General features: G+C 35.2%; 1 protein-coding gene and 1 pseudogene across 6 annotated transcripts in view; one reads left to right on the top strand and one right to left on the bottom strand.

The window, feature by feature from the left end:
* Positions 1 to 25,352, bottom strand: part of LOC143672602 (ubiquitin carboxyl-terminal hydrolase 9X-like) — a 179,838-nt gene that overhangs the window by 150,985 nt on the left and 3,501 nt on the right. For all 6 annotated transcript variants that reach the window (XM_077147219.1, XM_077147215.1, XM_077147214.1 and 3 more), the window contains exon 2: positions 17,280 to 17,532. In XM_077147219.1, coding sequence (XP_077003334.1) covers positions 17,280 to 17,375 — 96 coding nt within the window. In that variant the 5' untranslated portion in view covers positions 17,376 to 17,532. The remainder of the gene's footprint in view (positions 1 to 17,279; positions 17,533 to 25,352) is intronic.
* LOC143672470 (superoxide dismutase [Mn], mitochondrial pseudogene) lies at positions 412 to 1,034 on the top strand (annotated as a pseudogene).

The following is a 25,352-nucleotide window of genomic DNA, read 5'->3' as shown; positions in this document are numbered from 1 at the left end:
CATTGTCTTATTTCTTTTTCTGAATAGATGCAAATGTTTAGAGAAATGTTCATAATGATGAATATGCAACTATGTGATGATATTGTGAATTACTGATTATATATGTAGAACGGAATGATCAAAAGTTAAGAATATTTGCATTTGGTGTTTTTTGGTATTTTAAAAAAAAATTTTAAATTAAAAAAAAGAATGTTTTTGTTTTTTTCTTTTAACATTTAAAAAAGAAATCTAAAAATTAATTTAAAAAATTTAAAAAAAAGAAGTGAGCAGTACTGCAGTATTCTATACAGGAACTGTGTAAAGTTTGAAAAGGGCTTGCAGTGCCACTCTGGACACTAGCTGCTGCATTGGCACTCAGTCCTAGCTCCTGTGGTGCCTAGGGGAAGTGAGAGCAGCCCAGGCGCCTGCACCATGCTATCCCAAGGAACAGGGAGCAGGAAGCTGGTACCAGCTTTGGGAATTTGGGGTTCCATGCAAAAGCACAGCTTCGCCAACCTGCCTTATGATTATGGCACCCTGAAGCCCCACATCAACAAGCAGATCATGCAGCTACACCACAGCAAACTCACACAACCACGCCACACATGTGAATAACCTGAATGTTACCGAGAAGTATAAAGATGAGCTGGCAAAGGTTTGATAGATGCCATATCAATCATACTACTTTCTAGACAACCTGAGCCTAATGGTGGCGAAGAACCCAAAGGAGAGTTGCTGGAAGCCATCAAGTATAATTTTGGTTCCTTTGATAAATTTAAGGAACAGCTGTCACCTGTAGCTGCTAGTGTTCAAGGTTCAGATTGCAGTTGGCTTGGCTTCAACAAGGAATAGGGACACTTACAGATTGCTCTGTGTTTTAATCAGGATCCACTGCAAGGAACAACAGGTCTTATTTCACAGCTGGGAACTGATGTATTAGAGCATGGTTATTAACTTTAGTATAAAAATGCCAGACTGATTATCTAAAAGTTATTTGGGATATAACTAATTAAGAGACTCTAACTGACAGATGTATGACTTGCAAGAAATGTTAACTATTACACTGAGTATGTAAAATTCTTAATGAGTATTTCTGTAACAGCATAGAATCTGTAGCATAGTAATACAATTCTCTATTGTAGCATTCTAAATATTGCTTCCTGAGATATTTCACAAATAGAATTCAATAATATAAGTTTACATTTTAAAAGTTAGGCAAATGTTTGAAAATATTAAGCGCACTGACTTACTGTTTTGATGAACATTTATTTTTAGAGAGCTAAAATAGCCTACGAGGTTATAATTGTTATTATAAAAGCCACAAAAACATAGCCCATCCCTACACTCTGGGAGCCTGTAGGAAAGCTTTTCGCATTCTGTTTTATTTCATTTATAGGAAGTCCAGTCTTATGCCCAGTTACTTAACCTAATGGGAATTATCAACTTTCAACTGAAAGATGTATTTTTTTTTTGGTAAGTAATCCTCTGTTTACTATCATTTCTGACAACCCAGTGGTCTCTAATTTTTGATGGTCACTGTTAATAGCATTTTATCAATTTTAAAAAATATAATTTGATAATTGAGAACTGCTTTCTTATGAGGTAGTTACATATTTAAATTCGTAAGGCAGAAGTACAAAGACTTAAATGTGGCATTTTGTCTTCAAACGTACAGAATACATAGAAAAAAATACATATATGGTATATAAGTGTCAAAATGGACAAATTAGGGTCGATTTTATGTAATCAATGACAGGGATTAAACCATAGTTTACCTGGGTCACCCAGTGTCCCCCCACTCCCCCACGATGTTCTTTTGGTCCTATTCATGAGCACCCCCTCCTCAAGGGAACTGGGCTGCTGGTCAGACTACTTTCCCAAGAAGAGAAAAATTCATCTTGAAGGCTAGCTGTGTATTCCCTTCAGGAACAGAAATTATGTTCCTTTATTTTAAATTACAGCCACAATAAAAGTTATACTGCTTTGTTTTTTTCAACAAACGAAAAAATGTACTCTTAACACAGCAAGACAGCATGTCAAATTATGTTTGACACAGTTTTTGAAAACAGAGCTGGAGATTATTTAAATATAGAAGGGATAATTTTTGTATTTGGTTTAACATCATGCATTTTCCCACGTTGCTTAATCATGGTTCTAATGATTTTTAATTGCTGTGTATTTCATCAATTGGACATTTCCTTATCTATTTGAGAGCTCTATTACTGGATAGTTGATTTGATTTCAATTACAGTTTATTGCCACAAAATGCTTTGGTGAACAACTCTGTGCACACAGGCTTTTCCCTCAATCGGAATATTCTATATGTATTTTTCTATGAAGGGCTTTTCTTAAGTCTCTTTAGTTACTACAGGATGTTTTCCAATTTATTTTTTCACTTTTTATTTGTGCCCCAAATTTTATTTTTCTATTTTTTTCACAGAAAAATGGAGTAACTTAACAGTTTCAATACTGAAGACCGAAGTTTTTAAAAACTTTAAATTCAAGGTAACTTTCTCGTAGAATTCAACGAGCAAAGAAAGCTTTCTGAATTGTTAAAAGTGTAGATGAGAGTAATGGTAAGTTTATGTTTGTGTGTGTGCTTACGGATTGAAAAAACTTTGGAGACTGATGTTCATCCAACCACAGTAAACCACATGACTTTCATGAAGGTCCAAATGGGTATCATCTGCTTACTGTTTGTCTGAACAAGGCAGGAACTCTGAACAGACGATCTAGAAAACTAGGACCTTTTTTTGAAAGATGGGCTTTCGAAGACAAGTAGTCTGTTAGGTTGTGGTTTCTATCTACTAAGCTAACATATATGCAGACACTACTAGTTTATATAAAAGCTTTTTGGCTCCTATTTACCCTTAAGAGTCCAAAACAATTCAATGTTGAAATTTCTTTGGGGCTCTTTTTGCTTTGACTTCATATGGAGAAAATGGGGAAAAGCATATTTAAGTAAGATATTTACTTTTTCCTCCACGTCAAACAGATTTTAAGAGACTAAGATACTTAAAAAAACTGAGCTAAAAATGAGACTTTAAGATTCTGTTTAGCCCTGCTTTCATAACAGAAAATATAGTTGCCATTTCTTCTACAAAGGAAAAGTGCTCCTTCTCCAAGAGGGATTTTCATGATCAAATCAGCAGCCCTTGCTCTACTCCTAGATGCACTCACAATGCTTTAGAATGATAAGTGTTGTTTTTGAAAGCTTCTGTTGCTTGACTGTTGTGTAGTAAACTCTGATGCTGAGAGATTAAAATACTACTACAAATCCAAATACTCAAATCCTTGATCTTGAAAATCATCTCTGAATTTCTCTTGAGCACCTTTTAAAGAGTAACATCAAAACCATAAAATTTCAACTGAGACTGTTGTTACTGTGATTTATAGCTAAAATCAGTGATAAACATAAGTTTTATTTTCTGTTTTAATTCCAAGGTGAAGTTACTGTTTCAGAAAGCTCTTCAGATAATGTTTTATAAATTACTGCTTCTCATTTATTAGTCATATTCTAATGATCCAACAAGCTAATGGTCCTATCTCTAAGATATGCATCAAACTTAGCACACACTAAAAATCCTATAAGGAACCAGGACAGTTTTTGTGTAATTAGTCATTAGAGAAACAGTTATTTTCCCCTTATAATGATGCAGTTTTGAATGTTAATTTAAAAAAATCTATTAATCAATAAAAAAACAAAAAAAACAAAAGTTGGAAAAGGGTTCAGACTTCAACTAGACATATGAATGATGTTGATAAGGATATGATTAAGGTATGATAGAAGACTGGTTAAAGGATGATATCATCCACATATTAAAAGCCCAATTTCTGTTGAGACTAAAGGGAGAGATGTCTACTTAGTGCAAAATTTATATTATGGGTAGTGCATTTTCTAACTTAACTTCTATGGTCAGGTTAGCTGAACACCATAACTACATGGAACCTTGAATAGGGAGTGAGATTTTGTTAGTTTATCCAAATTAGTATGATGCCCCAATAAATCCCAGGGTGATATGGGTAATGAATGAAGAAATATTTGCAAGGTCCATGTGGGGGAATGGGGAGACAGGAAGAAATATTCAACTTCCCCATTCGAAGAATTTCTAATACTCTTGCAGGCTGTGAGGACAACCAAATCAACAAACTGAGCCTTCGATCTTGAGGTTTACCCCTATGAAACTTATTTCTACAAAGGAAAGGTTAAGTCTACTTAAAATTAAGCATGAGAGTCACACCCAGAAAATCTCTTTTGTTGCTCAGATGTGGCCTCTCTTTCTAATCCAATTCAGCAGGTGAACTCATTGCCTTCTCTCCTACATGGGACATGGCTCAGAGGGGTGTAAATCTCCCAAAAGGGGAGAGAATACCTGGGACTTCAAGCGACTGAGAAAGCCTTCTTGACCAAAAGAGGGAAAACAGAAATATGACAAAATAAAGTTTCAGTGGTTGTGAGATTTCAAACAGAGTTGAGACGTCATCCTGGAGGTTATTCTTTATGCATTACATAGATATCCCTTTTCAGTTTAGCCATTAGAATGGCTAGAAGGAAGTACCTGAAACTGTTGAGCTGTGTTCCAGCAATCTAGATTCTTGAAGACAACTGTATAAAGATATAACACTTACAATGTGCCTGTGTGATTGTGAATACCTTGTGTACGATGTTTCTTATATTCAGGGTATGGACACATGAGTAAAAAAATATTGATAAAATAAATAATAATATGGCGATCAGAGGGTAAAATAAAATTGGGTAGATGGAAACACTGGTGGTCAATGAGAGGGATGGGTAAGGTGTATGGTATATGAGTTTTTTCTTTCTATTTCTCTTTCTGGAGTTAAGCAAATGTACTAAAAAATGATCATGGTGATGAATACACAAGCACACAATGATATTGTTAGCCACTGATTGTGTACCATGCATAGAAAGTATGCGTGTGAAGATTCCTCAATAAAAAATAATAATAATAATGGTCTGTGTTTAAGAACTTCATCTACTCAATGAGATCGAAGGAAGAGTAGCTTATTTTGCCCAAAACTTAAACTGTTTTGCAGAACATAATATAACATAATTTGTCTGGACAGATCACTTAAACAACCCAAAAACTCAAGCCCAGAATAAGAATGAGGATTTGTAATTCTGTTTAGCTCGTGTAATATCCAGATACTCCCACAGTATACTGAGCAGATGATTAAAAAAATTGGCAAAGATCCTTGAGGGATGGAAGAAAAAATATGTATCTATTAAACCATTAAACCACCACGAAAACCCCTGATACTGTCTCAACCATTAGGAACTCCCAAGCCAATAGGCCAAGCCCTTGATTTTTTTTTGGCTGTTAATTAAATGATTTATTTTTTAACACATAACAGAAGGTGCTTTATGATATAATCAAATCTCAACACAACATTTCTCTTTGGAAATTACAGTATTCCAACATGCCTACTTAGAGAGCTAGCTCAAAGATAAGATTCTTTATAACTCTACTGTGTTTTAGGGCCACATATCATACCACTATGCAATGGATACAAAAAAGAGATCAGGCTCTCAATACCTTAATGCAGGGATTAATCTTAACACTAATGATGGAACAAGCAGATAAAATATCTCCTGATACAGTATGAAATGAATTACACATCATCATTTATTATGTGTTCTATACAAAAATTATTGAACTGAAATTACCATTAGGGCTGCAGTTCTAACTTCCAGTTTACAGGAAATATAGATGACAGAGCATCCAGGGACACCAAAAGCAAGCAACAACACAAATCCAAAAAGTGGGACGTTTTTTGGAAAACTGATCTAGTCCTTTTAAATGAGACAATGCCAAGAGAGTTTAAAATAAATTTAAGATAAAATAACAATATGGCCCTGCGTTGAATTCTATTGTAGGCAAGTTGATTATAAAAGATATTTTTGACTCAGTTATATAAATTTGAATATGGAATTATTAATTTTAAGTATGATGTTATCTTCAAATCCTTGATCTTGATTGAGGCTTGCTCTTATGAAACTTATTTATGTTGTGGAGAAACTAACTCTACCTATAGCTATGCCTAAAAGTTACTTCCAGAAGACCTCTTTTCTTGCTCAGATGTGGCCTTTTTCTCTTTAAACCCAACTCTGCAAGTGAAATCATTACCCTCCCCCCTACACGGGACATGACATCCAGGGCTGAAAACCTGTCTCCCTGGCAATGTGGGATATGACTCCCAGGAACGAGCATGGCCCTGGCACTGGGATCAACAATGTTTTCCTAAACAACAGAGGGGATGAGAATTGTTCAAATACGGTAGCAGTGGCTGAGAGAGTTCACAGAGAATCAAGAAGCTATTCTGGAAGCTACTCTTATGCAAGCTTCAGCTAAATACTGCAATATATTTATCACGGTTTGCTAAACCCCAAACAAAATCATTCCTGCCAAGGCTAAAAACCACCAGGGCTTTGTGAGATTCTACACTATGATTATATTCCAGAAACCTAAAACCACCAGATGGGTTCTGAGATCAGGTAAGTCCTGAAACGCAGAGGGCCAATCCTCTCCAGAACATCAACTTCCTTCCCGATCCCGTATTATCAATAGTCCCTTTCAACATGAAAAATGTTAGATTGGGCACAGCCCCAAACCCCTAAAGACTGGAAGAAAGATCACTGGAGTTACAGAAGATAGGCTTTAACAAAAGAATCTGATTGCTGAATCATTATATTGATATTTGTTTAAGCGCCTCCAGTATCTTGGAGCAACCAAAGGCAAAACCTAAAATTGTGGAAACTACTGGAATTAAGTCCTATCAAAGCAAACAAGATTGTTATATAGATTTAGGATGTTAAATTTCAGCCCTATTGTAACAAAGAACAGGAGAGTACGAAAACTCAAAGAGAAAAATTAGAACACAGGTTGTCAGCAGTGCAGGAGAGTTAAAACTGAAAAAGTTACTGCATAGAGGATGTTTTGTGTTTGGGCAACAGAAAGATTTGACTAATGGAAGGGTGGTGATATATTATGAATATGATTAATCTTATCCAAAGGCAACTAAAGAGAAAATGAAAATTAAATGCAATACAAGATCTTGAATGGAATCGACAAAACAAGGAGAAATGGTTCAAAGGGACATTATTGGTATACATATAAAAAATAATATATTACAAACTATGAACTATTTATACCAACATCAAATTCCTTGAACATGATAATTGCACTGAGGTAGTTACATGGGTAAATGTCCTTGTTCTTAGGATGCATGACAGCAATAAGTGTTCAAGGAGCAGGATGTATATAACCTATACTCAAGTGTTCTGAAAATAGTTTAATAAATAGGCAGAGAGGGAAGAAAGAATTGCAAATGTGACAAAATGTTGTAATTGGTGAATCTGGGTATCTGGTAGTTAGGGATATGTTGGCATTCTCTATGGGGTTTATATTATTTCTGTAATACTCTTATAAGTTTGAAGGCATATCAAAAGAAAGAAAACTATTTTTAAGGAAAGAATTGGATTTGATGAAAGAAAAAGATCTAGGGTAAATATATAAATGTAGTTCCTGAAGGCAAGAAAAGAGTAGAGGCAGAAGAAATGTTAAAAAGATGATAGCTGAGAATTTTTTTAAACCACAGAAACATATCAACCCCTATTATTTTTCAAAGATCAATGTTAAGATTTATAGTTGACTTTCAAAAGAAATGGGAAAAGGCACAGGTCAGTGAAATTATAACCATCTTCAGAGACTGGGTAAAAAAGCAAAACCAGAATTATTTCTATGCCAACCAAGAAGTATTCAGAAAAACAGAAAATATTTGTCAGAGGGAAGCAAAATCACAAAACAGATGGAGAACAAAAGGATAAATATATGTGCAAATACAAATGAACCCCTAAAGTACCACATAATGTCTTACAGGGCTTAAAACACATGCAGAATTGTGTGCGACATCAATAACAGAAAGGTCTTAAAAAGGAATGAGGGGTTGATATACACTACAACATGGAAGAATCTTACGGACATCATGTTGAATGAAATAAGCCAAAAACAAAAAGACAAACACTGCATGATTTCATTTATATCAAATACCAAGAAACATCTAATTCATAGCATATTACAGGTTACTAGATAATAGGAACAGAATGGGGACTTATTGCTTAATAGATACAGGGTTTGGATGAAAAGATTTGGAAATAATGGTGATAATGTCAGCACAACACTGAATGTAATGCCACAGAATTGTCCACTTAAAATCAACTTAAAAGGAAAATGTAAGACTACATATTTTTATGGGTTCAACTGTACCCCACAAAAAGACACATTCAAATCCTAACACTGCTGGTTCTATGTATGTAACTTTATGTGCAAACTATCTCTAAAAATATTATTAGTTAAAATGAGGCCATTCTAGGTTAGGGTAGGTCCAAGTGAAATACAATGGGCCATAAAAAGGAGAGAACTGGACACACAGAGAGAGAGAAGGTAGAACACCAAGTAACAACTGAGGCAAAGAACACCATGGACTACTAGAAAGTCACTGCCAAAAGCCAAGAGAGAACTGTGAAACTAATTTCTCTTTAAAGACTTCAGAGGAAGTATGAACCTGCTTAAAGCCCGACTTCAGAAATCTGAACCACACAACTGTGGAACAACGAATTTCTGTTCTTTTAAGTCATCCAGTACGTGGTGCTTTGTTATGGCAATCTTACAAAAGTAAGAAATTAATATCCTATGAAAATAAAAAAAGAAATAATTCAATGAATGAAAATGACAAAATCCAGTATTATTTTAAAAACGTAGGATAATAGCAATAGATTGGAAATTACGCAACACGATAAAAAGCATGTATGGAACAGTTACAGCTAAAGTCATACTTACATTCAAACACTGAAAACATTCCCCCTACCTTAACCATTAAATGGGGATCTCTGCTTTCACCATTATTATTCAACACTGTCCTAAAAGTTTTATTTAGAGCAACAACAGAACTGAAAGAAATAAAAGGCATCTAAGTTGGTAAAGATAAACGAAAACTAACTATACGCACAGATGACATGATCCTATATATAAAAATTTCCTGAATTTTCTAAGAAAGCTATGAGGGAGTTAATAAACTAAATGAGCAAAGCTGTGGGATATGAAATAAATACACAAATCAGATGTTTCTATGTATCAGGAACAAACAATCAAAAAAGGTGTTCTAGTTTGCTAGCTGCCGGAATGCAATATACCAAAAACGGAATGGCTTTTAACAAGGGGAATTTAATAAGTTGCAAGTTTACAGTTCTAAGGGCGAGAAAATGTCCCAATTAAAACAAGTCTATAGAAATGTCCAATCAAAGGCATCCGGGGAAAGATACCTTGGTTCAAGAAGGCCGATGAAGTTCAGGGTTTCTCTCTCATCTGGAAAGGCACATGGTGAACGCAGTCAGGGCTCCTCTCTCGGCTGGACAGGCACATGGCGAATACGGTATCATCTGCTAGCTTTGTCTCCTGGCTTCCTGTTTCATGAAGCTCCCCGGGAGGCGTTTTCCTTCTTCATCTCCAAAGGTCGCTGGCTGGTGGACTCTCTGCTTCGTGGTGCTGCAGCATTCTCTGCTCTCTCTGAGTCTCTCTCTCTCCAAAATGTTTCCTCTTTTATGGGACTCCAATAAACCAATCAAGACCCACTCAAATGGGTGGAGACATGTCATCCCCTAATCCAGTTAAACAACCATTCTTGACTAAATCACATCAACCAGGGAGATGATCTCATTACAGTTTCAAATATACAGTATTGAATAGGGATTATTCTACCTTTATGAAATGGGATTTATATTAAAACATGGCTTTTCTTAGGGGGCATATATCCTTTCAAACCAGCACAAAAGGAAATTAAGAAAATAATTCCACTTAAAAACAGTAAATAAGAATTTAAAAGAATCTAGGCATAAATTTAATGAAGGATGCAAAGACCTATAAGGCGAAAACAACAAAATACTACTGAAGGAAATTAAAGACCTAAATAAATTGAAAACACACCCCATATTCACGGACTGGAATATTTAATATTTGTTAGGATGTAAACACACGCAAAGGAATTGACAGAATCAATGTGATCCCAGCGGCCTTTTTTGCAAAAATGGAAAAGCTTATCATCAAGAATATGTTGGATTGATGGGGCCACGATGGCGGCTTAGCAATGTGCATTTTTTAGTTCAAACTCCACAACAACTACTAAATAACCAAAAACAGCTCCTGGGGCCACGTCAGTGAACGGACACACAGCGTACCCCAGTCTGGACCAGCTGGACCAGTTGCAAGCCCACCCAGGACGATGAGTTCCCCAAGCCAGGGCAGCCAGTGCCCCTCCTCCACAGGCTGCTTCCCAGAGGGGAAAGGAAAGAGATTTTACCAACAGCAGGGGCTGAGCCCAACCAAACGCCAGTTGTGAAATTAATTAACAAATTCTGACTACTGAAAATAGGCCCCCAGCTCAGGTGAACCTGGTCAAAGAGGAGGTCACTCATTTTTGCCCTGGTGCCAAGGGGGAAGGGCTGCCGGAAAAAAAAACCGGTTTTTAAAGCTGTGTTTTTACAAAGGATTGACTGCCTTTGGATACAGCAGCAGGGCTTCTCAGGCTGCAACTGCCCCTGGCATAGGCAGTAACAAGCTCGTCTGGGGGCTTGTCTGGAGCCTGCGCCTTCCTCAGGGGACGGGTGAAGTCCAACTCAGGTGGAATCCCTCCATCAAGGAATTCAGACACCAGGGCTGGGCAATTAAAACCAGCCTACAACCTCTCCTCTGTCTTCACCACGCCCCAGCAGGGAGAGTCTGGCAAAGTTAAAGGTACCACATCATCTTATGCTGGTGGGACCTGCAGGCACACAAGCGCCACATACTGGGCAGGATAAGAAAAACAGAGTCCAGAGACTTCACGGGAAAGTCTTTCAACCTGCTGAGTCTCACCCTCAGGGAAAACCGACGCAGGTGACTCTTTCCTCCTGATAGGAGGCCAGTTTGGTCTGGGAATATCCGACTAGGGTCTATAATACCTAAGGAGACCCTCCTAAGGGTGGGGGGGGAAAGGCATCATACGAGCAGGGCAAGAAACAAGAAAACAAAAACTGAAAAATTACCCTCTGTTAAACGAAACCTACGCTACAGGTCCAGAAAAAGTTGAACTGAATGTCAAAGAACAGATAAACAAATTCATCCAGCAAAAAAACCCTAGGTAAGAGAAGTGAAAGCAATCTCCAGAATAAACTAATTAAGTTAATTAAATGTCTAGACGCCAGCAAAAATAACAAATCACTCTAGGAAAATTGAAGAAATGGCCCAGTCAAAGGAATAAATCAACAATTCAAATGAGATACAGGAGCTCAAACAATTAATTCAGAATACACGACAGACTTGGAAAACCTCATCAAAAACCAAATCAATGAATTGAGGGAGGATATAAAGAAGGCAAGGAATGAACAAAAAGAAGAAACCAAAAGTCTGAATAAACAAATCACAGAACTCATGGGAATGAAAGGCACAGCAGAAGAGATGAAAATAACAATGCAAACCTACAATGGTAGATTTCGAGAGGCAGAATATAGGATTAGTGAACTAGAGGAAGGAACATCTGAAATCCGACAAGAAAAAGAAAACACAGGGGAAAAATGGAAAACTATGAGCAAGGACTCAGGGAATTGAATGACAATATGAAGCGCAAGAATATACATGTTGTGGGTGTCCCAGAAGGAGAAGAGAAGGGAAAGGAGGAGAAAAACTAATGTAGGAAATTGTCACTGAAAACTTCCCAACTCTTATAAAAGATTTAAAATTACAGATCCAAGAAGTGCAGCATACACAAAACAGAATAGATTCAAACACACGTACTCCATGACATTTACTAATCAGAATGCCAAAAGTCAAAGAGAAAGAGAGAATCTTGAAAGCAGCAATAGAAAAGTAATCCATCACATACAAGGGAAGCCCAATAAGACTATGCGTAGATTTCTCAGCAGAAACCATGGAGGCAAGAAGACAGTGGGATGATATATCCAAATTATTAAAAGAAAAACTGCCAACCAAGAATTCTATATCCAGCAAAATTGTCCTTCAAAAATAAGGGAGAAATTAAAACATTTTCAGACAAAAAAATCACTGAGAGAATTTGTGACCAAGAGACCCGCCCTGCGAGAACTACTAAAGGGAGCACTAGAGGCAGATATGAAAAAACAGAAGAGGGAGGTGTGGAGAAAGTGTAGAAAAAAAGACTACGAGTAAAGGTAAAAAGAAGGAAAATTAGATCCGACCTATAAGATCCAAAAGGCAAAATGGAAGAAGAAAGTACTACCCATAAAGTAATAACACTAAATGTTAATGGGTTAAACTCCCCAATCAAAAGACATAGACTAGTAGAATGGATTAAAAAACAGGACCCAACTATATGCTATCTCTACCCAAAGGAGGTGAGGACAAGGATACAAATGGACATTTGCACACCAATGTTTACAGCAGCATTATTTACAATTACCAAGAGATGGAAACTGTCAAAATGTCCATCAACAGAGGGGTGGCTAAACAAACTGTGACACAGACATATGATGTATTATTATGCAGCTGTAATACGGAATAAAGTTATGAAGTACGTAACAACATGGATGGACCTTAAGGACATTATGCTGGGTGAGATTAGCCAAAAACAAAAGGACAAATACTGTATGCTCTCACTGATATGAATTGACATTAGTGAATAAACTTGGAATATTTTGTTGGTAACAAAGGTCATCAGAAGATAGAAATAGGGTAAGATACTAGGTAACTGGAGCTGAAGGGATACAGACTGTACAACAGGACTGAATATAAAAACTCAGAAATGGACAGCACAATACTACCTAACAGTAATACAATTACATTAAAACACTGAATGAAGCTGAATGTGAGAATGATAGAGGGAGGAGGGCTGGGGCATAAATGGAATCACAAAGAAAGACAACAAGAATTGAGATGGTACAATCTAGGAATGCCTAGAGTGTATAATGATACAAATTTAAAAAATGTTTTTGCATGAGGAAGAATAAAGGAATGTCATTACTGCAGGGTGCTGAAAATAGGTGGCAATTAATATTTTAAAATTTCAACTTACGTGTGAGACTAAAACGAAAAATGCTTATTTGGTACAAAATTTATATTTTGACTAATGCGTCTCCTAATATAACTTATGTAGATAGTTGGTTGAACAACAAAAGTACACAGAACCTTGGGAAGGATATGAGATTTTGTTGGTTTGTCCAGAGTGATGCCCCGATGAATCCCAGAGTGATTTGATCAGTGAGTGGAAAAGTATGTGCAAAGTCCCCTTCGGGGAATGGTGAAAATGGGGGAAAATTCAACTTTCCCAAGTTGAATTTCTGATATTCTCACAAGCAGTGTGGGCAACCAAAGCTATAGGCTGAGCCCTGTCTTGGGGTTTGTTCATATGAAACTTAACCCCACAAAGGATAGGTCAAGCCTACTTAAAATTAGGCCTAAGAGTCGCCAAGAGAAGCCCTTTTGTTGCTCAGATGTGGACTCTCTCTCCAGCCAAAACAAGAAGCAAACTCACCATCCTCCCCTTGTCTATGTGGGACATGACTCCCAGGGGCATGGACCTTCCTGGCAACGTGGGACAGATACCCTAGAATGAGCTAGACTCAGCATCAAGGGACTGAGAAAAACTCTAGAATGAGCTGAGACCCAGCATCAAGGGATTGAGAAAACCTTCTCGACCAAAATGGAGAAGAGTAAAGTGAGACAAAGTGTCAACAACTGATAGATTCCAAACAGACTCAATTGGTTATCCTGGATGTTATTCCGACGTAATAAGTAGGTATCCACCTTGTTACCCAAGATGCAATGGAGAGGCTGAAGGGAACTGCCAGAAAATGTTGAGTTGTGTTCCAGTAGTCATGTTTCTTGATGATGACTATATAATGATATAGCTTTCACAAAGTGACTGTGTGATTGTAAAAACCTTGTGTCTGATGCTTCTTTTATCTACCTTGTCAACAGACAAGCAGAACATATGGAATAAAAATAAATAATAGGGGGAACAAATGTTGAAATAAATTTAGTTTGAAATGCTAGTGATCAATGAAAGGGAGGGGTAAGGGGTATGGTATGTATAATTTTTTCCCCCTGTTTTCATTTTATTTCTCTGTTGTCTTTTTATTTCTTTTTCTGAATTGATGCAAATGTTCTAAGAAATGATCATGACGATGAATATGCAACTATGTGATGATATTGTGAATTACTGACTATATATGTAGAACAGAATGAGCATGTGTTAAGAATGTTTGTATTTCTTTCTTGTAATATTTTTTTTTAATTTAAAAATTAAAAAAAAAGAATATGTTGGATTGTCAAGAATCCCCCAAAAGACAAAGCCATCATAAAAATGAAGAACAATGTTACATGACTTACACTTTCAAATTTCAAAACTTACTACAAAAGTAAAAAAAGAGTGTGGTGCTACCATAAGGAAAGACATACAGACCAATGGAATAAAACGGAGTTCAATACAAAAATACACAACTGATTTTCAACAAAGGGGCTAAGTCCTCTCAATGGGGAATAGTTACAGTACTCCCTTCAACAAATGCTGCTGGGAAAAATGAGTGTCCATATACAAAATAATGAAATTGGACTTCTATCTCCACCACAGAAAAGCTAAGCTAAAATAATTCAGTGACCAAAATATAAGAACTATTACCTTAAAATTCTTCAAAGAGAACACAAGGGAAAATCTTAAAAGGACTTTCGGTGACCTTAAGTATGACACCAAAAGCACAAGCAACAAAAGAATTGACTTCATCAAAATTTAAAAGTTTTATGCATTATAGGGCATTAATAGGAACACAAAAAGGCAGCCTACATAAAGGGACAAAATATTAGTAATGAGTTAAAAAGGATTCAACATCCAAAATGTATAAAAACTCCCACAAATTAATAATAAATGGACAACCCAATTTTTAATTTTTTTTGGGGGGGGGGGGGGTGCATGGTCCAGGAATTCAACCCAGACTCCTGAATGAAAGGAGAGCATTCTACCACTGAACCACCCGTGTACCCCACAATCCAATTTTTACATGATCAAAGAAGTCGAATAGACTCTTTTCCAAATAGTCAATAAGTAAATGAAAAACATGCTTAAGATCATTAATCCTTTTAACCCTTAGGGAAATGCAAGTCAAAACCACAGTGAGCAGGAAAATGACAGTTATTTCAAAAAATACAAAACAATGGATTGGATATAGAAAAAACAAACACTTATTGTTGCTGGACATGAAAAATGGTGCAACTTTAAGGTAAAAAGTTTGGCAGTTCTTCAGTCATTAAGTACAGAATTACCTTATGATCTGAGAATCCCACCTCTTGGTATACACCCATATACTCTGAAAACAGAAACTCAGTTGTTTATATACAAACGTTCTTAGTAGCATTATTTATAATAGCCAAAAGGTGGAAACAACTCACTTATCCATTGACAGACAAAAATACTAACAAAATATCCATTGACAGACAAAAATATTAACAAAATGTGGTATATACACACAATGGAATATTGTTCAGCCATAAAGAAGACTGAAGTTCTGATTCATGTAAAAAAACAGACGAACCCCGAAGTCCTCAGATGAGTGAAATAATCCAAACACAAAATGACAAAGATTTCATTATTTCACTATGTGAAATACCTAGAATAAATGAATTTGGAAGAGATAGAAAATAGAATACAAGTTAGCAAGGCTTGGTTTGGAAGACTAAGGGTAAAAAATGGGGAATATGGTGATGAAAAAGTTTTGGTAGTGGATAGTAATAGTAACAGAGCATTATGAAAGCAATTAATAGCACTGAATTATTTACATGAGTGGTTTAAATGGGAAATTTTGTGTTATATATGTCACCATACTAAAAATTTTTAAAGGAATATTGTCATATTTAAGGTAGCCATTAAAGTTTTTTAATACATAACAAGTATAATGAAAAGGAGAGACAAAGGTAATAAGAAACTATTTTATATCTAAAAGAGAGCAAAGGAGAAAAAAAGGTAGGCAGACATTAACCCAAACATACAAATATTTATATTAAAATACAACAGTAAGAGGAACACAGCTAATATTTTACTAATATTACACTATAGATGCTGTAAATATAATGACACAAAGAAGCTGAAAGTAAAATGATGGGAAGACACCTAACTTTATAACATTAACAAAAGATTAGTGTATTTATACTAATATCAGCGAGGTAGTCTTAAAGTAGGAAGTATAACTGAAATTAGGAAGTATAACTGAAATTAAAGAGGTAACTAAAGATTGATGGGTCAATCACCAAGAAAAATAAGCGTTTTCAATCTGTAAGCATCTTATAATGTAGATACAAAATACATCTAGCCAAAATTGACAGAACAAAGAAGTTAAAAGGGAAATTCACAATCAGAATGGAGATTAACAGGGAAGCCTTCTTGCCCGTCCCCACCAACTCCAAAAATCAGTGAGCCAGAAGATCTGAAAAGAACAATAAACAAACTACAAATTGAAATGTATAAAGAATGCTACACTCAAAAACAGCAGAATACATGTCTTTTCAAGTGCTCATGTAATGATAATTGAACAAACAGCAAGCTTCAGTAAGCCTTAAGTAGTAACAACATGGAAAAATAAATTCTCTAACTATGGGAGAAATACAAAGTCTGATGATTCTTCTATTAAACTATAAATAAGATAATCAAAAATTTTCCCACACATTAAACCTCAGAGCAAGTTTTTTTTAGGACTTTTTTCAAAACATTTAACTAAGAGTAACAAAAATCTTACACAAATTCTTCCAGAGGTAAGAAACAAAAATATTTCCAATTAGAACAGCACATAATTTTGATGTGTGCTCTCTTAAGCCCTATACAAGCATTATATTATTTATTCTTTCTATGGATAAAGAAATTAAGGCTTAAATATTTTATCAGTTATCCAAAGTCATAGGCTAATATGGTGCAAAGATGTGAGCTGAATATAAGCAACTGACTTGAGTCTATATATAAAGTGACTTGAGTCTATACATAAACCAAAGGTTACAACGAATGATTTAATCTTTTGCCACACTATTTATTCAGGACCTTGCACAGAAGAAAAGCAAAGGGATGCATTCTAAAGCATTTATAGTAGTTGAGATTTTCTATGTTTTAAGAAATATGGCTACTTTTCATAAGTGTAACAAAACATTTCAAAAATTATTCAGCATATACTCCATCATTAATATTCCATAGTACCAAAAACAATGTAGCTTTAACCAATACCTTTAATGTCTTACCTGATTCTGCTGGAAGGGGGGATGAGACTGCCCATTAGGAGTCTGTCCCTGGCTGTCATTTCCTCCTACTGGAGAACCACGAGTTGTGGCTGTCATACTCGTCCCAGAACAGATCTTTGCGATTTTGTTGTCTATATGGTTGTTGTAATGGAAGAAATTAGAATACACTTAAAGAAAATAAAATACTGGCATACGTCAGTCTTAAAGATCTCCAATGCAAAGAAAGACCATCTTGCAGACAGTATTTCATAACCTAAAAATAGAAAGGAAACAAATGTTTTAGGTATTTTTAAGAAAGCATGAATTAGGGAATTGCTCCAAATTTAGTATATAGAAATATCACCAAAGTCTCCACAGTTACTAAAAGATGACTGTAAAAATAAGAGTCATCAAGTATCAGTGGCTGAGAGAGTTCCAAATAGAGTTGAGAGGCTATTCTGGAGGTCAACTATTACGCAAGCTTCAGTTAGACATTGCAGCTATCATTACTTGCCAAACCCCAACCAAAACCATTTCATGAGATCCGAAAGAACACCTAGGGAAATATATAACATTCTACAAAGTTTGCATGCACTGGGATTACTTCCCAGAAACCTAGAATCTTCATATGGGTCTCAGGACCAGGTAAGTCCTGAAACCTAGAGGGCCCAGCCCCTCCAGAACATTAGCTAGTTCCATCTCCCTACTCCATATTATTGGCCGCTCCTTCCAACATGAAAAAGTTAGAAAGCCATAGCCCAAATACCACTAAAGAGTAGGATACAAAGGTGATGGTGGAGTTATACAGAGAAGGTAGGATTTAACAAACAAATATGACTGATGAATCATTAAATCCATATTTGTTTTACTCTCCAGTATCTTAGAGGAACTAAGAAGTAAAACCTAAAATTGCAGAATTGTAACCCATCCAAACTCTAAAATCTGTTCTACAACTAATTATTGTGCTGTGCTTTGAAATTTTTTTACTGCTTTTTTGTACATGTGTTTTACACAAAAAAGAAAATAAAAGCCAACTGTGATTATAAAAAAAAAAATTTATTTCTTCTAACCTCCTGTATTCTGGAGCAGCTACAAGGAAAAAAATTGAGAGGATGACATGGTAGCCCATAACAAACTCCAGAATCTGTCCTGTAAACTAGTTGTTGAAGAGTACTTTAAAACTACTGTTTTTTACTTCGTTGCTTTGTATATATGTTATATTCTACAATAAAAAAGTTAAGGAAAAAAAAAAGAGCCAGAAACAATGGAAAGCTAAACTTTCATTGACACTGTTAATCAACTTAACTGATACTGCTGCACCATTAGTTACCAAAAAAGCACATACTATTATATAATGTATTATACAACTTGTCCAGAAAGAACAGAAAAGTTCTTAATTGTCATTCTGATTAATTCACAGAATGACAAAATTACATACAGGAAGAAACTACAAAGTGTCTTTCAATCACTGTCTTAAACAGGTCGTGAAAATATAAACACCCAAACATAAATAATATATTAATTTATTTTAACAAATCTTTCAAGAGGAAAGAACAACTAAACATCACTGCATCAGGGCACTGTGAATGGTTTTTAAATTATTTAAATAATTTTAAATCAAATTATTTCAATACAAACTTTTAAACTTCAGAGAAAGTTTAAAAATCAACATCTCCAATATGGCCAAATCTGCCAATTATTTGGGTCTCCACTTCTGTCAGTCCCTTTTTGCCTAAGTACTTGAGGGCAATCAACAAATATACTCTAGGAATCCTAATAGGACAACAGGTTACAAAAGCTTTGATGGAAGTTCTTTACAATCTGACTAGCAGATGAGTATGGATTCTCTGATGTGTTTTTATAAGAATACTGCTGTACATTTCTTTCCCCAGATCAAATTAATCCAAGCATCTGAAAGTGAGACCTAGCCATCAATAATTCTTTAAAATCTCTCTAGGTGATTTTCTGTTTTGCCATCAGAATGAAAACTGTACTGGTCTATATAACAACTAAAAGCTAAGCAGCATAATAGAAGAGGAAAATCTTGAATATCTCTTTTATGATCAAAACATTGCACAAAAAGATGAACAAGAAAAGTTAAAAATAAATATGTAGCTAATACACAAATATGAAATAACTTAATTTTAAAACACTGTTTATGATGAGTTAGACACCAAATCAAGCACTTTATTACTCACATCAAATCTATGAAGTGGAACAATTCTCTCTCTTTACAAATAAATGGGCACAGAAGGCAAAAATAAACTGCCCAAATCAGTACTAAAGTACAAAGTGGAATTCTAATCTATGCAGTTAGCTCCAGATCCAGGTTAAATCACTAAACATATCCATTCAGCCTCATTAATAATCATAACCATGCAAATTATACAAATGAGATACTATTTTTTTCACAAATGAAATCAGCAAAAAAATAGCAAGACTGGTAAAAATGAAAATAGTGTCTTAAGGTGAGACTATTCTTTAACAAAGTAAAAAATCATGGTAAAGGAGAATATGGTTCCATAGGTTAGAATTAGAAAATGGCCAAAGAAATAAAACTAAAATACACATACACATGCATTTACGTGCTCTCAGACCACAAAGACTCACTTTTGTTTTCCACTTTATAAACATGCTCATATAAAAAAACCTTTATATGAAATAGATAATTCTTAAACTTGGCTTTAAAAATCTTCCTTAGACATTTCAGTTCTTTTGCTCTCAAAACTATTTAAACAATTCTGTACATAATTCAGAAAGTCAGACCAATTCAACTTCATTCTTTAACACTTCAAATTTACTTCGATCCCTCTTCTTTGTTTGTCCTTCTACATGGGCACTTGATTCAATTCTGTAAGTCCCACAACTGAAATGACCCACAACCTTCAACTTCTCAATTTCTTTCTGGAATCCATTTCTCTTAGCCAATAAATATGCTTAAAGTTCCACTTGAAAGCCACTAACATTTGTCTTTCCCTTTCCCAAAAGTCCTTGGAAGAACACCTGTGCCTTTTGTTCCCAACATCTGGCTTGTGTTCAAATCTCAGAAAAACAACCAACTCACCCAAAACCTACATGCAAAGCTTTCCACAGTGTTTTTTGGGAAGATGATGTGAATATCTGTTCAAGATCAATGTCTCAATTACTGAAAAATCAAGGAACTGCTTCTTTAGCTTTATTCTGTTGATTTTTTTTCTCATCATTACATAAAAATGGCTGCTATCTCTGGATATTACAAGCTTTAACTTACATAACTCAATTCTCAATATGGTGATGATGCTAATGAGTACAATTTTAAACAGTGAAACTGAGCAAGAACACCCAGCAGACAATTCACTTTACATACGTGGAACTGAGACAAAATTTGGGGTCGTGAACACATATATATTTTTAAAGGGTGGAAATTGATAGATTCATTAGCGATTCAATGGGATTTTTTTTCAAAACACAAAAACACAGCCCTGATCCCACCACCTACTTCTGAGAGTAAGGTATCAGAATTTTGAAATTAGGGAAAATGTAACAATTTTACACTCTAAGACATACTAAGGGGTGGTCAGAATGGAAGGCTGGGGCAAATCAAATTTAAAGTAATCATCTCTAATAGTAATTATGTTAATCATCTCTAATAGTAATTATGTAAGTACCTTAATAAATACATAATTCTTTCCAGGTTATACAGATTTGTGACCTATGTTCTATAACATAGAAATCTGAGGCTTTTAAGGGAGTTACCAGATAAGGAAGCTGGCAAGCCAAGAATTGATTTTGTTCACTAATTTTGTTTTTCTGTTCATTTGAAATTCTGTAACCTGTGGAGTACACAAAAATATGCACTTTTAACCCTTCCCAGACTTTTCCCATTGTGCTGGGCTTGAAAGGATGTATGCCCCCTAAAAAAAGCTATGTTTTAATACAAATCCCATTTCATAAAGGTAGAATAATCTCTATTCAACACCCTATGTTCGAAACTGTAATCAGATCATCTCCCTGGATGATGTGATTTAGTCAAGAGTGGTTGTTAAACTGGATTAAGGGACAACATGTCTCCACCCATTTAGGTTTGTCTTGATTAGTTTATTGGAGTCCTATAAAAGAGGAAACGTTTTGGAGAATAAGAGATTCAGAGAGAGCAACATTACGAAGCAAAGAGTCCATCACCCAGTGACCTTTGGAGATGAAGAAGGAAGACGCCTCCTGGGGAGCTTCTTGAAACTGGAAGTCAGGCGAGGAAGCTAGCAGATGACGCTGTATTCACCATGTGCCTTTCCAGCTGACAGAGAAGCCCTGACTGTGTTCATCTTGTGCCTTCTCGTTTGAGAGAGAAACCCTGAACTTCATCAGCCTCTTGAACCAAGGTATCTCTCCCTGAATGCCTTTGATTGGACATTTCTATAGACTAGCTTTAATTGGGACATTTTCTTGGCCTTAGAACTGTAAACTAGCAACTCATTAAATTTCCCCTTTTTAAAAGCTATTCTGTTTCTGGTATATTGCATTCCGACAGCTAGCAAACTAGAACACCCCTGCTTTGCATTCTTTTTTTTTTTTTTTTTTTTTTTTTTTTAAGAGAGAGGGAGGAAGGGAAGGAAAGACAGAGAAGGAAGGAAGGATGGAAGGAAGGAAGGGAGGAAGAAAGGGAAACATCTTTAAACATTTTCTTGTTTTATTGTATTTTGTTTGTTTGTTTGTTTGTTTTTTTTACATGGGCTGGGGCCGGGAATCGAACCGAGGTCCTCCGGCATGGCAGGCAAGCACTTTGCCCGCTGAGCCACCGCGGCCCGCCCTGCATTCTTTTTAAGCATTTTAGATCAACTGAACTAAAATATATTGAAAGTGTCTTATTATTTATTATATCCACTCATGTATAGAAAACTCACTATCTGTCAAAAATCAGGGAATAAGTCATTCTTAAAATAGTATGCAGCTAAGGATCTATCCCTAAAAAATGTTACTGTAAGTAGAAAGTGGCAGCATGATCTTCTCTCCATCAGAATATCTTTCAATATGGCATTATAACCCCTTTCTCCAACAAAATAGCTTTCTCCCAACCCAAAGAACAAAATCCTTTTTTATTCCTTTGTTTCCTTTTCCCTTTGAAATTTCAGTTGTAAAAGCTGTTTGCCATCCTTTCTCTCCTACAGTTTCACCTTCCTAGCACTTTCTTTTCTCTGCTAACCATCTCTATATTTCTGTATTTTCATCACTGCAGGGCAAACATCACAGAATACATTAAATCTTAGTTCATCATCGTCTGCCTTTTCTGTTATTAATTTTTTTTTTTATTTGCTCAGTTGTCTCTCTGTCACTACAAAAAATTCACCTGTTTCCCCAGTGTCACATTTCTGGCTTCTGACTCATTTAAGTACAGGAATTTCGTTCAGAGGAATTAAACTGAAGTCAAACATAACTTAAATCCCAATCCAACTTCTTCCACTTACAAGCCCTTTACCTTAAGGGCTAGGAAAAAAACACCTTCCATTCCAAATCTTTTACACAGAAATACTACTACCCTTACATATGTCTGTGGAAATATATTAATTACTTCACTAATTAGTGACACTAACGTGTCTTATTACCACACAAACAATAATCTTCACCAAATACTTCTTTTTTTCTGGTGTACCATATATGGGGCATGACTATTTGTAGGATAAATTTATCATTTAGAAAGATCTGAGTCGAAAAAAGAAAAGCTTACTGTAAATACGCCACCTATCTACACAAAAACAACACTGGAACCTAATTTACGCAATTCCATTCAATGACAATGGGGGAAACGTGGAAAACATACTGTTTTACTTGATTTCAAGAGGGGCACAAGCATTAATTACTTCTATTTTAAAATATCACATGTATTTATTTATGCATATGAATAAGAACAAGCTTTCTGCCTAGGAAGAAAGTAGCAAAACTGCACTATAAGGAACCAAAATTTTAGATACAATTGAGCATTACAGTAGTTATTTAAATCACTTAAATTCTGACTCAACAATAATGACTTCCTACAGGATTATTCAAATTCAATTCACAACTTGATTTTTTGAAGGCACAAAGTGAAGTTCAAACTTTATCTAAAGAAACAAACAGTTTTGTCTACAATTGTCACTAGTTGCAAATTTTAGTACAACATAAAATTCAACCAAATCAAGAAATACTCTTTAAATCACAAAAGCATTTTTTTCATATTCAAATCTGGCATCTCTTAACATATTCCATGACTCGAAAATTATCACCTTTCTCTACACATATTTTCTTTAAATCACAATACATGGAAAAGATTCTAGACCACTTAATAACAAAACCATAACCTTGTAAGCATCAACACTAATAATATTTATTCAGCAGTCTTTTTGTTGGACAGTCTTAATATCACAAAAATGCCTCAAGACAAAAGATACTTGATTCTTCTCTACAAAGTCATTTCATTTCTGTTCAACTTTTCTTGACCATTTCCAGCACCCAACTCTATATCCCAGAATCTTTCTCTTCATTTTATAATGAAAGCCTATGGAACAACACACTACAAACATGAATTTACAGCACAGTGCTCCCATTTTAGTCCATGCACATGGTAGTTAAGGGTTCCTTCTTTCAATTTTTCTTATCCTCCAAGAGACAAAACCTCCTACTCATGTTTTTAAAACCCAGAGTTCAGATAATCAACAAAAACTCCCTAAGCTTTTGGAACAGATACTATTCTAGGTTCAGAGAAATATGGCACTGCACAGGAGAAACAATAACCTCTGTTGTGACAGAATTTGCATTATAATAGCAGATAGAAACAAAAATCAAGCACCAGTTAACTCCTAAACTTCTGAGTATTTTCTTTTTGGGCATCGAAATGAGTTCTATTTCTTGCAAAGCTAATATATTGCCCTTAAACTTTTTAAAAAACATTATGTGTTCCTGTTACATACGTTAGAGTAAAACATTAGACTTTTATGCACAAAAATCAAAGGGCAAAATTACACAAAATCCTGCTTTCTCCTTATAAATGTTTTTAAGTTTAATGATATTTATAAGCCTTGCTTCTTCCTTTACTAAATTGAAGAAGGCCTCTTACCAGGACTAGACCTCACTAGTGTTCCAGACCACTTCAAAATAGTAAACTTCAAAAATAACTGCTCTAGATAAACTACATTACAGCAGAGAACCAGTCAAGCACCAATTTAAGTAAATGATGATGGTTAAAATAAGTCTTATTGATACAAGGTACCTACATTACAACCCCTCTTGTGTCCTGATTAGGACACTTCTCTGAAATTACTTCCCCAATAAATGTAACCTAGTGTAATGAGGAGAAAAACAGCAAACAATCTCAAACTGAAGGATGTTATATAAATACCTGATCAATACTCATCAAAAGTTTCAAGATCATGAAAAAGAAACACACATTCAGACAAGTGAAAACTAATGAGCCCTGAAAAATAAATGCAAGGAGATATCAAGACTGGATTCTGGAACAGAAAAGGGATTTTGGTAGAAAAATTGGTGCAGTTCAAATAAAGACTGCAGCTTATGTAACAGTAATGTACCAATGTTAATTTCTTAGTTTTAACAATTGTACTAAAGTAATATAAGGCATTAAAACAAGGGAAGCTGACAGAAGGGTACAGGAACTCTTTATTATCTTTGCCATTTTCCTTACACCTAATAATTTCTAAAATAAATTTTTTTAATCGTGAAAAACACAAAACACTTCCTTGACTTGCAAAAACTATTTCTCACAGAATGTTTATAATATGCAGTTGATTTTATATTTCTTTTGAAGAAATACATATTTTAAAACCTATTTCCTATAATAATAATACAGTCAATGTCAACAGGCCCATACACATAAACTAAATAAAAGATATTCTTAATAACTTTTTAATATAAAGTGTAAAAATACCCCTTTACACTCAAAGGGGTCCTGAGATCAAAATCTTTGATTACCACGGGCTTTCTTTTGCTGGCACTACTACTGGAAACTACCTTTCCTATCAGTTACAATAAAGGCCAGTCACATTTGTAGTACCCTCACTAGATCATGCTAGCCCACAGATGTCTTTTCTTAGCCTCATGCCTTAAAATTTTTCTCTTAAAATCTCT

Source organism: Tamandua tetradactyla, chromosome Y (genome assembly GCF_023851605.1).
Source record: "Tamandua tetradactyla isolate mTamTet1 chromosome Y, mTamTet1.pri, whole genome shotgun sequence".
Taxonomy (NCBI): Eukaryota; Metazoa; Chordata; class Mammalia; order Pilosa; family Myrmecophagidae; genus Tamandua; species Tamandua tetradactyla.
The sequence above is the reverse complement of the archived record's forward strand: the minus strand, read 5'-3'. Positions and strand labels throughout refer to the sequence as shown.